The sequence below is a fragment of the Cynara cardunculus genome (genome assembly GCF_001531365.2).
Source record: "Cynara cardunculus var. scolymus isolate 2C chromosome LG 10, CcrdV1, whole genome shotgun sequence".
In the NCBI taxonomy this organism is placed as follows: Eukaryota; Viridiplantae; Streptophyta; class Magnoliopsida; order Asterales; family Asteraceae; genus Cynara; species Cynara cardunculus.
Window position 1 is genome coordinate 22,439,376 of NC_037537.1, and position 13,253 is coordinate 22,452,628.

General features: G+C 35.6%; 2 protein-coding genes across 3 annotated transcripts; one reads left to right on the forward strand and one right to left on the reverse strand.

Moving 5' to 3' along the window:
* The first annotated feature begins 614 nt into the window (after nt 1-614).
* LOC112518926 (solute carrier family 35 member F1-like) lies at nt 615-6,710 on the forward strand. The gene is made up of 11 exons (XM_025126718.1): nt 615-1,001; nt 1,886-1,980; nt 2,583-2,640; nt 2,773-2,967; nt 3,130-3,209; nt 3,736-3,818; nt 4,012-4,063; nt 5,021-5,089; nt 5,539-5,625; nt 5,886-5,947; nt 6,181-6,710. Exons 1-11 carry the CDS (start codon nt 884-886, stop codon nt 6,380-6,382), a joined length of 1,101 nt encoding a protein of 366 aa, XP_024982486.1. The 5' UTR covers nt 615-883; the 3' UTR covers nt 6,383-6,710.
* Nucleotides 6,711-6,756: 46 nt separating this feature from the next.
* Nucleotides 6,757-12,502, reverse strand: LOC112518925 (uncharacterized protein At3g49140). 2 transcript variants are annotated; one of them, XM_025126717.1, is made up of 12 exons: nt 12,285-12,502; nt 11,163-11,286; nt 10,764-10,995; nt 10,144-10,246; nt 9,976-10,040; nt 9,738-9,854; nt 9,561-9,650; nt 9,102-9,255; nt 8,816-8,898; nt 8,041-8,190; nt 7,820-7,915; nt 6,757-7,052 (listed from the first exon to the last, which is right to left on the reverse strand). In XM_025126717.1, exons 1-12 carry the CDS (start codon nt 12,316-12,318, stop codon nt 6,942-6,944), a joined length of 1,359 nt encoding a protein of 452 aa, XP_024982485.1. In that variant the 5' UTR covers nt 12,319-12,502; the 3' UTR covers nt 6,757-6,941. The 2 variants fall into 2 exon arrangements, with proteins under 2 accessions (XP_024982485.1, XP_024982484.1); XM_025126716.1 differs by lacking the exon at nt 6,757-7,052 and having other exon boundaries at nt 7,247-7,915.
* Nucleotides 12,503-13,253: the final 751 nt, after the last annotated feature.

Here is a 13,253-nt window from a genome sequence, read left to right on the forward strand (position 1 = left end):
TTTTAAAATAGTTAATTTAAAACTAATATCGATATATTTTTTTAAAATTTATATTTTATTAAAAATTAAAACCATTATCATTTTAAAAAAAAATCATATTATATCGACATAGATAAAAAAATAAAATAAAATATTAAAATCAAGATGTATCTCACTGTATTACGGCGATACCTTCTAATATGCTTAAATATGTAGGCAGAAATTAAGAGGGTTTTTGGGATTGCTTATTTAAAACAATTTATATTTTTTTATAAAAATGTTTATCAACTTATTATATATCAGAATATTTTAAATTATTCAAAAACTTTTTATTTACCAATTTGATACTGGTATAAATGTTTATTAGTAATGTTATATCGGAATAAATTAATAAATTATTTTTTATAAACAATGTAAAACAGAAACGAAATGGTTTAAAAAAGAGATTACGACATAATTATGTCCTCCCAATCTTCACGGCTCGAGATTACCGAACGAGGACAAACACTCCACCAATACGCTTTTTGGACTTCTTTACAGCCGTTGGTTCTTTTTTTAGAAGCTCTCTCTCACCTTTCTCTTTCTTTTTTCATCAAAATCATTGAGGTTGACTTCCTTCCTTCCTTCCTTCCTTCTTCATTATTCAAACCTACCCACTTCGATATCGATTATCGAAGTGGGTGTTTCAAATTCTCACCTGATTATGAGTCATTTTTGAAAAAGATTGTTTCTTCACTCATTCCTCACATTCGTAACTCTTTCGAGATTTCTGGGTCCAAACCAATCGCAGTGGAGTTCTTATGATTTGGGTTTTCTGGTCTTGTATTCAGCTTTCTTGATTTTGCTGGGATTATTAATCTTTCCCCCCAAGTTCTGGAAAAAGGTTGAGTTTTTGAATCTAACCATGGTTAGTGTGAAGGAGTTTCTGGCAAACAAGACTGTGGTAGGTCTCTTGTTGGGACAAATTCTCTCTCTCCTCATCACTTCCACTGGATTTTCATCATCTGAGCTTGCTAGAAGAGGTTTGTATTGTTCATTATTTGGGGCTCCACTTATAATCTCATTTCATTTGTTGTTTTTGGGGGTTTTCCAATAATAGAAACAAAATTGAGCTTCTTGAAGCTACCTGTTTATGTGAATGATTGATTTCCCATAAAAGTAATAATATTGAAATGGGCATAAAAGGGGGGTTTTGTTTGTATAAACAGTACAACACTCTGTTTTTATCTTCTCTTTTATCATGTGAAAAGTCAAGGTATTTGATGCTGTATTAGTTGTAATTTACTTTACTTTACTTTGTGCTTTATTATTTGATTGAGTCATTAACTATTTGAACCACTGTAACTGACTTTTCACTGCAAATTAACCATCTTTATTGTGAAAAATGCCAAAAACACACTGTAATTTGCAAGAGTGAGCTATTTTGGACAATATTTTGAGGTTTGTAAATACAAAAAGATCATAAAATCACTCATTTTGCAAAATTTAGTTTTATTTTATGTATTTATGCAACAACGGTGGTTCGTTTACATCAAAAAACCAAGTATGAAAATTCAAATACATAAATAGATATTTATTTGGGGATCCCCCTCAGAAGTCAAGTCGAGATGTAAGGTGGCCCAGACACCGGTAGTTAACAAAAAAATACATAAATAGATACAAGATTAATGTCTTTTAGACACATGGTTAGCCATCAAACTTGTTATGCTTGTTGTGAAGTGTGTAGTATTGCATTGTGCATATAAAATTTATATTTGTGTTGCTTATTGCTGGTTTCTGTCCTCAGATCCATACCGTTTGTGGGTTTTTGTAGACAGGATCAGTGTACTTTATAACACTATTGTGCTGTAAAAATGCTTAGTATTTGATGTTATACGTTCTAATGTACTTGTATTTTTCAACTTAGGAATCAATGCACCTACTTCACAGTCTTTAGCAAACTATGTGATGTTGGCGGTAGTTTATGGAGGAATTCTAATACACAGGGGGCGTGGGCTTAAGGTTAGTTATCTTCAATCTTTTTCTTATTCACATGTGATGGTTAAAGTTGATCGGTTTATTTCATTATGATGAAACTTCTACGTACTACGAAGCTAATGGTCGCTGTTTCTTCCTTCGATATAAAAAATTCCCTTGATAAACTGGGATAAGGACCCTTCCACCAAACAAGAAGAGAAAAGGAAAGAACAACAAAGAAAGGTTTGGAGCCAGGAACATATTAATGGTCAAAATGTGTTCTTGGGATTAATCTTGATTAGACTGGACATGACTGGACAAGCAAGAGTGAGGTAGACAGGTGAAAGTATTGTGGAAGATTTAAGGGTTTTAATTTGATATGGGTAGTTTAGTAGTTTAAAAATTGCATTTTAGTCCCACTCAAGTCCTTTCTGTTCCAGTCTAATGTTGCACCAAACATGGGATAAGAAGTTTTTGTACTGTTCTATTCTGTCCGGTCCCACGTACCAGATAGTGCTGGTACAAATTCATGGTAGCATGTTATCCTTTGATTTCGGTGTCTTCACTTTTAGATATTTGTTCTAACGATTTCTCTTCGCAAGTACCATTTGACGAATTCTCATTCCATTTTATGTATACTTTTGCAGGCCAAATGGTATTATTATCTACTTCTTGGACTTGTAGATGTAGAGGCAAATTATCTTGGTAAGCGGTCTGCAACGATAATGATTATTCTCCCCCTAAAATGATCCTTAGATTATGTTTTTTGTAGATGGTCAAAGTAACTTAAGCGCATAAGTGCAAAAGGTGTTAACTTTTGTGTGTTTTGATGAACAGTGGTGAAGGCATATCAGTACACATCAATAACGAGTATAATGTTGCTCGATTGTTGGTCAATCCCTTCTGTCATACTGCTCACTTGGCTCTTCCTAAAGACAAAATACAGGTTCAAGAAAATTGCCGGTGTTGCCATTTGTGTTGCTGGTCTTGTGCTCGTTATTTTTTCAGATGTTCATGCAGCAGACAGGTCACGTGAGTATATGTCATACCCAAACACGCTTGTTTTTTATGGAGTTATCGAACTTAGCTCTGTGTGTTTATTTTCAGCTTATCTTCCATTGTGAAAATTCTGCAATATAGTGCACTTTAAATATATGTGTTTAAATTGATCATATATGTGTTTTACATTCTCAGAAAATGGGAGCAGCCCTATTAAAGGGGACTTCCTGGTGGTTGCCGGGGCTACGCTGTATGCTGTCAGCAACGTCAGTGAGGTGAGCATCTTGTTATGTGTTATCACTCTGTTTATGCATGAATTGAGGGGAATTGCATTTCTCCACAATACATGTTGGAACCTCCTTTCTCTCTTCAAGGGCTCTTTTGGAGGGTAATCTAATGGGGTTCCATATATTCTCACATGGTACTGTAGGGCAATCCGTACTCCTTTAGCCCCCTGTCGACACTTTGGGACTATTTGTGCCCGTCTAACCTCCTTTGGACGGGGCGTGTTAGAGTCCCACATCAGCTAAACTTGGACCATAGCGTCGTTCTCTCCTCAACGGCTCTTTTAGAAAGTAATCTAATCGGGTTCCATGTACTCCCTCTTTTGGTCAAAGGAGTTCCTTATCAATTTCTTGAAGGGTCGGGCCTATAAATACATAATATCACGTTTAGTTGTGTATAGATTCATATTCATCCGTTGTTATGATATGCTAATTTAAACATATATTCACCAAAATCAACTTGATAAGATGACATCTAAGTTTGTGAAGACTGATCTCCGTTCTTGGCTTTGTGCAGGAGTTCTTTGTGACAACTGCAGACAGGATTGAACTCATGGCAATGTTGGGATTCTTTGGTGCTATTGTCAGTGGTATTCAAATGTATCCTTGAGACATAGTTATGGCATCTATCAATATAATCAAATTGCATTGGTCAAACCGGTTTAAATTTGGATCACTAATTGATACGTTTTAAGCATGATTTGATGATTGTTGATTATGCAAGCAAACCGGCATAGTGAAAATGGCAATGGACAAAAGCTTCACTTTTTGTATTCTTTAACAATTTCGATAGAACCATACTTGAGCGAGAGGAACTCAAATCTATCCACTGGTCATCAGGAGCAGTAAGCTCTTCGTCTTTCTCTATACATATACATATACAGAGGAAAGTTCATTTAGGAACCAGTAAATATTTTGAGAACCAGCTATTCATGAATTAATTTATGACGAGTATCCCTAGATATTAATGAATACTATTCATTATGAATATCATTCATTTTCATTATTCATAATGAATAATATTCGTTAATATTTAGGTATATTCATCATGAATAATTCATAAATAGTTGGTTCTCAGAGTTCTCAAATGAAGGTGCCTTCACCTATGCATATACATATACATATACATAGATGTATATGTATATGTGTGTATGTAAATATATACATATTGGGAGGTTTAAATAATAAGGCTAAATATCGTGAGAAGGTAAGGAGTAAAGGTTCATATGTGAACCAATGTTACAAATTATTCATATGGGTTTGTATATGCATCTTCAAATAGATTTTTCAGTGATTCATAGATGAATTTTCTCTTAACCTTTCCTTCTTACTTTCTCATGATATTTAGCCTTGTTATTGAATCAATACATCCACCTTTACATATACATATGTATATGTGGGGTTGGGTTCCGGTGACAATGAGAGTTAAGGTAAGAAACGTAAGAAGGGATCTCCACCCTTGGATGCACATGCACATTAGGATGAATGCACTGGATCAATCTCCGTATTAAACGCGATTCATGGGTGGGTTTGAGATTAAAGGTGATCAAGGGTCGAGATCCTTTCTTACACTTCTCACCTTAACTCTCCTTCTCACACGATCCTTCGCATGTATATGTGTGTGTATTTAACTATGTATATGCATTATACACAGGTTCGGTAATAGGAGCTAAATGACAAAATTAACCTCATATTGGATCTTGTACCTTGATGGGTTATTAATATGCATTTAAACTTCATATAAAGCAAATCATATTTTCCTGTTGAGTTCTAATCTTAGATGCCATTTTTTTTACTTTTAGTTGCTTCCTTATACCGGATTTGCAGCAGCAATGTTTCTATTTTATTCGGGCGTGCCCGTTCTGCTGAAGGTAATGGCTGCAAAAATTTATTACTCCATCTATGAATTGAAAACTGCAATATTTCTGTTTTTGGAAAGTTTTCACGTTACAGCTAGTCAGCCACTCCCTCCGTCCCAAAATAAGTGTCCACGTTTCTATTTTAGTTTGTCCCAAATTAAATGTCCACTTTCATTACTCCCTTTGTTATTAGGGGTGAAATTGTCATTTAGTTGCTCAATAAGTGTAATAATTGAACATTTCTAAAACAAAACAATGTCTTTTCCATTGTGGACATTTATTTTGAGACAGAGGTTATTAGGGGTAAAATTGTCATTACTTCTTTGTTATGAGGGGTAAAATGGTCATTAAGTACCTTTTTGCTCATTGTCAAAGCCAAGATTTCTTTATTTTGCCATCATTGGAGGGTATCATTTCAAACTACATATATCTCATCTTTGTTCATGTTAATGCAATTGCAGATGAGCGGCTCTACGATGCTAAATCTGTCTTTGCTGACGTCTGACATGTGGTCGGTCTTGATCCGTATATTTGCATACCATGAAAAGGTTTGTTTGTAACAATAGAAACGTTCTTACGAATATGGGGTGGAACTTGTATCAACTTTAAACAACAATGACATCCTTTAGATTTTAGATTCGGGGTCTTTTACTTTTAACTGTAACAGCCGCTCTACTTCTTGGGTAGAAAACAGGTCTGCGTACATCCCATCCCCAGACCCCACCTCCCGGTTCATTTGGTTCAGTTTTGAAGTATCGTTTGCAAAGTTTGTGAATTTTTCTATGCTGATTTTGACTTCAATCATCAGGTCGATTGGATGTATTTCGTAGCTTTTGCTGCTGTCGCTGTAGGGCTCGTTGTTTATTCAGGGTACGTTTTTGAAGCTCCTCCAAATGTTCAGAAACAACTGTTCTTTTCTGCATTCAGACCATGAAAGTTTCTTAATACAATGTCTACTATATGTCAAATGTCCAAAACACCCTTCATTAATAACAAAACAGGAAATCTTGGACAACCAAAAGCAATACGTACTTCCTTATGATGACAATAGACAAAAGTGCACAGTTTGCTGAGTTTAAACGATGATCTTGATGTGTTTGCAGGTTCGATAAAGAAACCCGTTCAGAGGTTGCAGATGGAACAGAACAAAGCAAATATTTAGATGAGGAAGCCGGTGTCACGAGCTCAAGTAAACCAAACGTAGCGTCTAGTAGCAGTAACAAGCATGAGTTTGCTTCGACCAGCAAAACAAACACCGAAAGCAGCATTTACAAAGGAAAAGATTCGCCGATCAAGAAGATTTGATCTCGGAGATGATTTTTACAGGAAGAAAAGAGAAGTAATTTATGATGAACATGTAGTGCAAATTGCATGAAAGTATGTTGAAAGTGGCCTCAAGGATGCCACTGTTTGATTTTTGCTGAAGCTTTTTTACTGTTACCAATAGCATTTCATAGTCTAGGAGTGGAGTTTGTATGCTACTTTGAGTTTTTTTTTATACCAACCAATTATAATTGATATGTAAAATCATATATTATGCACCAAGTTACCAACTAACTGCAACTGATACCATCTTTTTCGGGTTGATACTGGTTTTGTATCAATTTCAAGTTACATATATTAAAACTTGCAATTTTGTGTGACATTTTGAGTTTACAAGCAAATACATGTCATGTTTAAGACATAAATTACTTGCATTTTCCCCCTGAAACAACATAGCATACAACACCAAACTAGAGTTGCCCTATTATCAACTATATGACTTATTATCATTATTGTTATTCAAGTAAACTTAACATCACAAATCAGGTGCAACACCATTTCACATCACGCATTTCTTTATTCTTTAATCATCCTTCGGCGTTTAATCAATTCGTCTACTTGCATCAGCGCGAGTCCTGGTTAGCCGTTTGCGCCTCGCTCTCGGAAATAAGAGCTGTTGGATCTGTTTTTCTGCTGCGGTTTCTGATGTCACCTGCAAATTCAAACATAGAAACAACCTCTTCTCAAATTTGAATACTGTTTAATCGAATGGATCTTCTAAGAAAATACATGACTCACATCAAGATGTTCCAAATTGGAACACTGTTCACGCTTTTCACCTCGGTTTTCTGAAAGTGTTAGTTTTTCGCTACCTTTGATCTAGGTTTAGTTTTTCGCTACCTTTGATCTAGGTTTTGCTATGGTCTGATTCATTTCAGCCATGGGTCCCGTTTACATGGTATGAAAAAACACAAGGATCAAAACCACAAGGGTTGTGGCGTAGTGGTTGAAATCCTGGGGGATGCGGTGGAATATCCCATATACCCAGGGTTTGATTCCAGGCTTACACAACAATCGTGGTCACTAAGTTTACCACGGCTGATTTCTTGAGGTCATAATTTGCCGGGATTAGTCCAAGCATAGCCTTGGACACCCTTCCAAGAAAAACATAAAGATCAATTCACAAAATAGGTAACCACATTTCTATGATGTGTGATTTTCATGGGAAAAGCACAAAAAAATGGAAAAATAAGGAGCACCCTAATAACCATTCATTTCTCCACTATGCACATGTACATAATAGTAATTGAATAAGTTTCCTAGTTCCTATGTACGTGTGCCTTTTATGCACATGTGCATACCTAATAAATTACTTTTATGCACATGCGCATACCGGACAAATAAATGGTTAATAGGGTGTTCCTTAATTTTCCATTTTTTGGTGGTTTTCCCGTTAACCCAACCCGTCTGATTAATTACCCGAATCTTGAAGGGAAAACGATGAGTTCGCACTTCATGCCCAGTGAAAACTCTAACATCCATGCCAAGACTATCAACACCAATTATATTTGCTTCCTGTAATGAGACCAAACCAGATACTTAAAAGAAGGATTCATGTGTTCAATTTATATTTTTATATTCGAACAAATGATTTGCAAAAATAAATTTCATAACGGACGAATAAATAAGAAAGTTGCTACCTCAACAAGAAATCCGTTCTTTTTGCATAGCGCTCTAAGAGCAAGATTACAGTGCATTGTGTTGTCACTGAAGTGTGCAACGATCTCAGGAATCGAGTGTACAAGAATATCTGGCTCAGCTTCTCTGAAATCTTGCAAACTTATTGCCGACTGTACAAACAAATAAAATATTTACGTCAAACTGACTCTCTCCAAAATGACAAATCAGGAGAATCTTGTAGACCATAATCGAAGCCATCGATGTTTTTCAACAATCATTAATGGCAAAGAGGAAATCCCTCCGTCCCAAAAATAAATGTATAAAATGAAAAAGATGCAGGGTTTTAAGAATGTGTAATTATTATACTTTTTAATCAACTAAATTACAATTATACCCTCAAAGTAGACACCTATTTCGGGAAGGAGCTAGTATTTCCAAATTTACATGTTACCGGAAAGGGAAATGTAACAAATGCTGCATTCATTTTAAGGCATCCGAAAAGGGAAACCATTGTACTCCATCCGTTCCAAAATAAGTGTCCATATTTCTATTTTAGTTTGTCCCAAAATAAGGGTCCACTTTCAAAAGTAAATGTTTATTTTCACATTCTACCCTTGGAGAAAATTTCTCTTGTTATTAAGCGTAAAATTGTCCTTTGATCAATTAAAAAAGTGTAATAATTACAGATTCCTAAAACTGTGTCATTTTCATCACGGACATTTATTTTGGGATGGAGGGTGTATTTATTTTGGCATGGGGAGTATATTCTATCATGTGTTACTAATTAGTACATGCCTGGACACCATATACGGAGAACAACTCTATTCTCATAATCTCCAATCGGTAGAAAATTGAGGCACTGCAGTTTACTTCTTCGTCTGCACATGAAAAAATATAAGTTGTATGTTTAAAACTCCATTGGATCAAGTAAAGCAACAACTTTCACGTTTCAACCATTATATACTTGCATATATATATATATATATATATATATATATATATACAGTTATATACGTAAGGTTAAGAGAAGATAGGATGGGAAAATAGGCAAGAATCTTGACTAAGGAAGTTGATGTGAAACCTTTCCAGTTACGGTCATAGCTATTGCCATCTTCAATACTGAAGAGCCTTCGTAGATATAATTCTTCGTCAACGAAAGCTGGACTGAGGCATCCGAGAACGGAAACCCCATTTGAGGGATGGTCCATCCTTCTAGCATACTCCATATTAGCAGCCTGCAAGTAAAGGTTGATTTAAAAACTTGACGAATTCATTTTACTCGGTGCAATTTGCAGAACACAGAGATATACTACTTCCTCCATAAAAAAATAATATCCACAATGAAAAAGGCATACAGTTTTAGAAACGTGTAATTATTACACTTTTTAGTTAAATAAATGACAATTTTGCCCTTAATAATAGATGGAGTCATGAATTTCTGCAACTCAAAACTAAGGGTAGAATTGAAAATTGAGACGAATTAAAATAAAAATGTGGACGTTAATTTTGGGAAAGAGAGTAGCTACCAAGAAGCATTCACCTTTGTCAAACACTTGGCAAAATAGATGGGATGGACCCCGGCAGTATCGATCGGTGTACTCCATTCTATAAAGCCACCCAACACCTCATCCTACCAAAACAAAGAGAGCATATCTGAAAGAAGAAAACAACTAAAAATCTAAACCCCAAAAGGTAGGATAGTGTTTTGATTTCTTACCTCGTAGTAATCATCGAAGAAAGGAATATCATCAATAGAGTTATCAGAAATATGACTCTCGGGAACGGATAACAGTTGATTCTCAAAAAGTGGAATATCCATTCCAAATAAAGCATTCTGAAGGTATGCAATTATGTAAGTATCGATACCAATGATGTACGGTTCACAAAGAATAACAGAAATACAAACATTTCCGTGCTAGAATCGCAAGCTAAGATGATTAAGGTGAAAGTTCTACCACCGGGTTACTTGCTTCAGGATCTTGCATGATGTTTGCATCATCAGGGACCTTGAAGTATATATCTGAAGGAGCGAGAGGAGAATATAAACAAGGATTTAGTATTAAAGATATGTGGAAAAAATTACTTGTTACTACTGTCCAGTAAATAATGGGGAGAAGCCAAACCTCCGCCTTCGTCAATGACATAAGGATATTCTGCCCATGAGATGTGCTCATGTGGTTCAGAGTGTATTGTACCAGGGAAAATCAACAACGCGCTGGTGTTGGCCTAAAACAACAAAAGTAGACCATAATTTGAGAATAGACTAGATACACTAAGTAAGCAAATGAGTAAACCAAACTAAAGAAAACTGACCAAATAAATCCCACTAAGCAAAATGACTATTTTATGCAATCAGTAATTGGAGTTTAATACGTCACAACGATCAACAAGGATACTCGTTAAGGCTATCTATGGCAAATTAGTTGATGGCTGAAAAATTAGGTGTTGGTTAATAAAAATAAGCTAGATGACAAATGTAAAATGACCTAAAAGGGTATGTTGAAAATTTAATTGGAAAAATACAAGGAGCATAATTAGGAAAAAGTGGAATCCCCCGACCCCACCCCCCACCCCCGGGACCCCTTCAAACTTATTGAAACGCTACTTGACATAGCATTTCAAAAGGCTAGATTATCGGCTAGTTTATGAATAACCAAACAGGGCTTAATTAATAAGCACAAAAATAAGCTAGCTTATGGTTGCCATGGCTTAAAACTGTTGGGAAAGGTTGAGAGATAAGAACCTCAATAGTTGTCTTTGCTATCTCTGCACCAGTCAGCTTAGTTTCACGAACTCTTTTGCAATTTTTTAGTTCTTCAAGTGGATGATATCCATTCTTCGCAACATAACTAGATGATTCCGGTACTGAATCTGGGTAGTCTGCAGCAACAGAAACTTTGAACAAGCAATTTTTACGACCAATAGGCCACCAATTGAATTGGGCATCTCCAAGAAACGGGTTTTTGTATCTGAATCTGAATAAATGGGCATAACCAATTTTAAGTACTATTCGTATTAACCATTTAACATTTTTCATATTTGTGGTGTCAAATAATCCCATATCAACTTATCAATTATCATTCATGATTCATCAAAAGATCCTCCCTAAATCAATTAATTGGTAAAATTGTTATGTATGCACCTTGCTTCTGAATTATCAGAAGTTCTTGGAATCTCGGTAGAAGATCTCATCCAATTGCTAGTGACTCCATACGATGTAGAGCAACCAATGCCTTCAGAATGACAAACATGGCACCATGAAGGACCTGAAATCAATCAAATAAAGTCCAATTCTAGTTCACTAAATAGTGCAAACTTGGTGGAGTGACCAAAATGAATATAACCAATCTATGGTAAACTATCAGCGGTCATTGCACAAATTCTCAATTTTTTAGCGACAAACAATCAAAACGGGCATGATATAGTTGTACCATATGGAAAATGTGTATTATCGCGTGCACATCGAGTATTTAACAGTGATAGCTTACCATCTTTTTTCACACAATACTAACACATAGATGTGTTTGCCATTGAGGTTTAATGCAATGACAGCTTACCATCTTTGTGTTTACATATTGGTATACCCTACAAGTATTAATCATTCAAGAAAAGAAGTCATGACACAATTTACAGCAATACTAATACTGCTAAAAGAAGTGTTCACAACATGCATACATTGGCCCCACTGAACAAGGCACCAGGTTTTATCTATCATGATAACCGTGGGACCAGTACGATGGGTTAAGAATTTAGGGTTTTTACCGTCAAGAGAAAACCCCACAAAATGGTAGAGAATGCAAAGTCAGAACACACAAAAATATATAAACTTGTAGGAGGGTCACATTTAGGGGAAATTATGCTACTTCATCAACCTCCTCAAGTCACCAACTCTCAATCACAATAGCACATTTTCTTGATCTTCATAAAACTTTGGAAATAGGGTTCTAAAATTTTAGCCTTCCTTACTGCATAAATCAAAGAATTTGATCATATAATAAGGGTTTCCATAGAAACATAAGATTTGGCAAATCACAAAGTAAACAAATTTTTGGGGCTCCTACAAATTTCATTGTATGATCCAATTGGTCAAACGGGTATCCATAAAACTAAATCAGAATCAAAAACGCCCTCAGACGTCGACCTCAAGTTTATGTAAGTAAAGCCATATGATCTCACATACTTCAAAAAAAACAGAGAGGAAAACTTGCAGTAAAATCTGCATGTAAAACAATAAATCAGAAGTGGGATTCAGCTTTGGAGTTACCCATGGAAATAAAGTGAGGTGCTGCAATCACCATGTGATGAAATAGATAGGTATCGCTATAAGCTGAAGTTGGCAGCAAATTTCATGATCGAAAGCTGCAAACTGCTGGCGATTTTCTGCAGATTTTGCTAACGCTTGTGTGGAGAGAGAGAGAGAGAGAGAGATTTGGGGTGTGATTTTGTTGGTATTGTGAGACTGCGGAAAACACTCGAGTATTCGATAATAGGAAACGTCTTTATCCAGCTAGCGACAAAGCTGCACAGACTTCCTCCCAAACCCCATTTGCCATTTCTGTGTAAATGTACAACTCTACCTGCACAACGTACTACATCTTTATGTTTGGTTGAATTTCACAAAAATTGACTACAAGTTCTTTTTTTCAATATAAATAATACAAAAAAAAAAGTTTGAAACTTTAACAATATAAAAACCAGATTTTGAATTTTTGATGGCAAATTAAGAGTAAATTATTTCGTAAACAATTGTTTCGACTAGGGCCTTCTTCGTCTTCCAACTAAGTTGTGCAGCAAAAGCCAAAGTCAATCCCAAGGAACAGTGAAGCTTCGTAGAGTCTTTCTGTTCAAGTGCAGGTAGTCTGCATCTTCACAGACACGTCTATTTCACCGAGCCTCTCTCCGAGACAGTGCCCAGATCATTACGCCTTTCGTGCGGATCGGAACTTACCCAACAAGGAATTTCAAGTATTCGTTATTCTTCTCTATTTGTAATCCAATAACCAACTCACAAGTTCTGTCAAGTTAGCTAAATTACCTCTTGACAGTGATGTATGTTGTATATGTAAATCCTAGATGTGAAAATATGTAAAAAAATTCCGAATGATGAACCAGATTTGAACAGTTTCAACATTCGTTTGATGAGAAATAAAAAGGAATATCAGGAGAACAATTTCCCATTCCTTAGCCGGAAAGATATGTGGCCATGCAAAGCGAACAGATAATTTTAAAAACG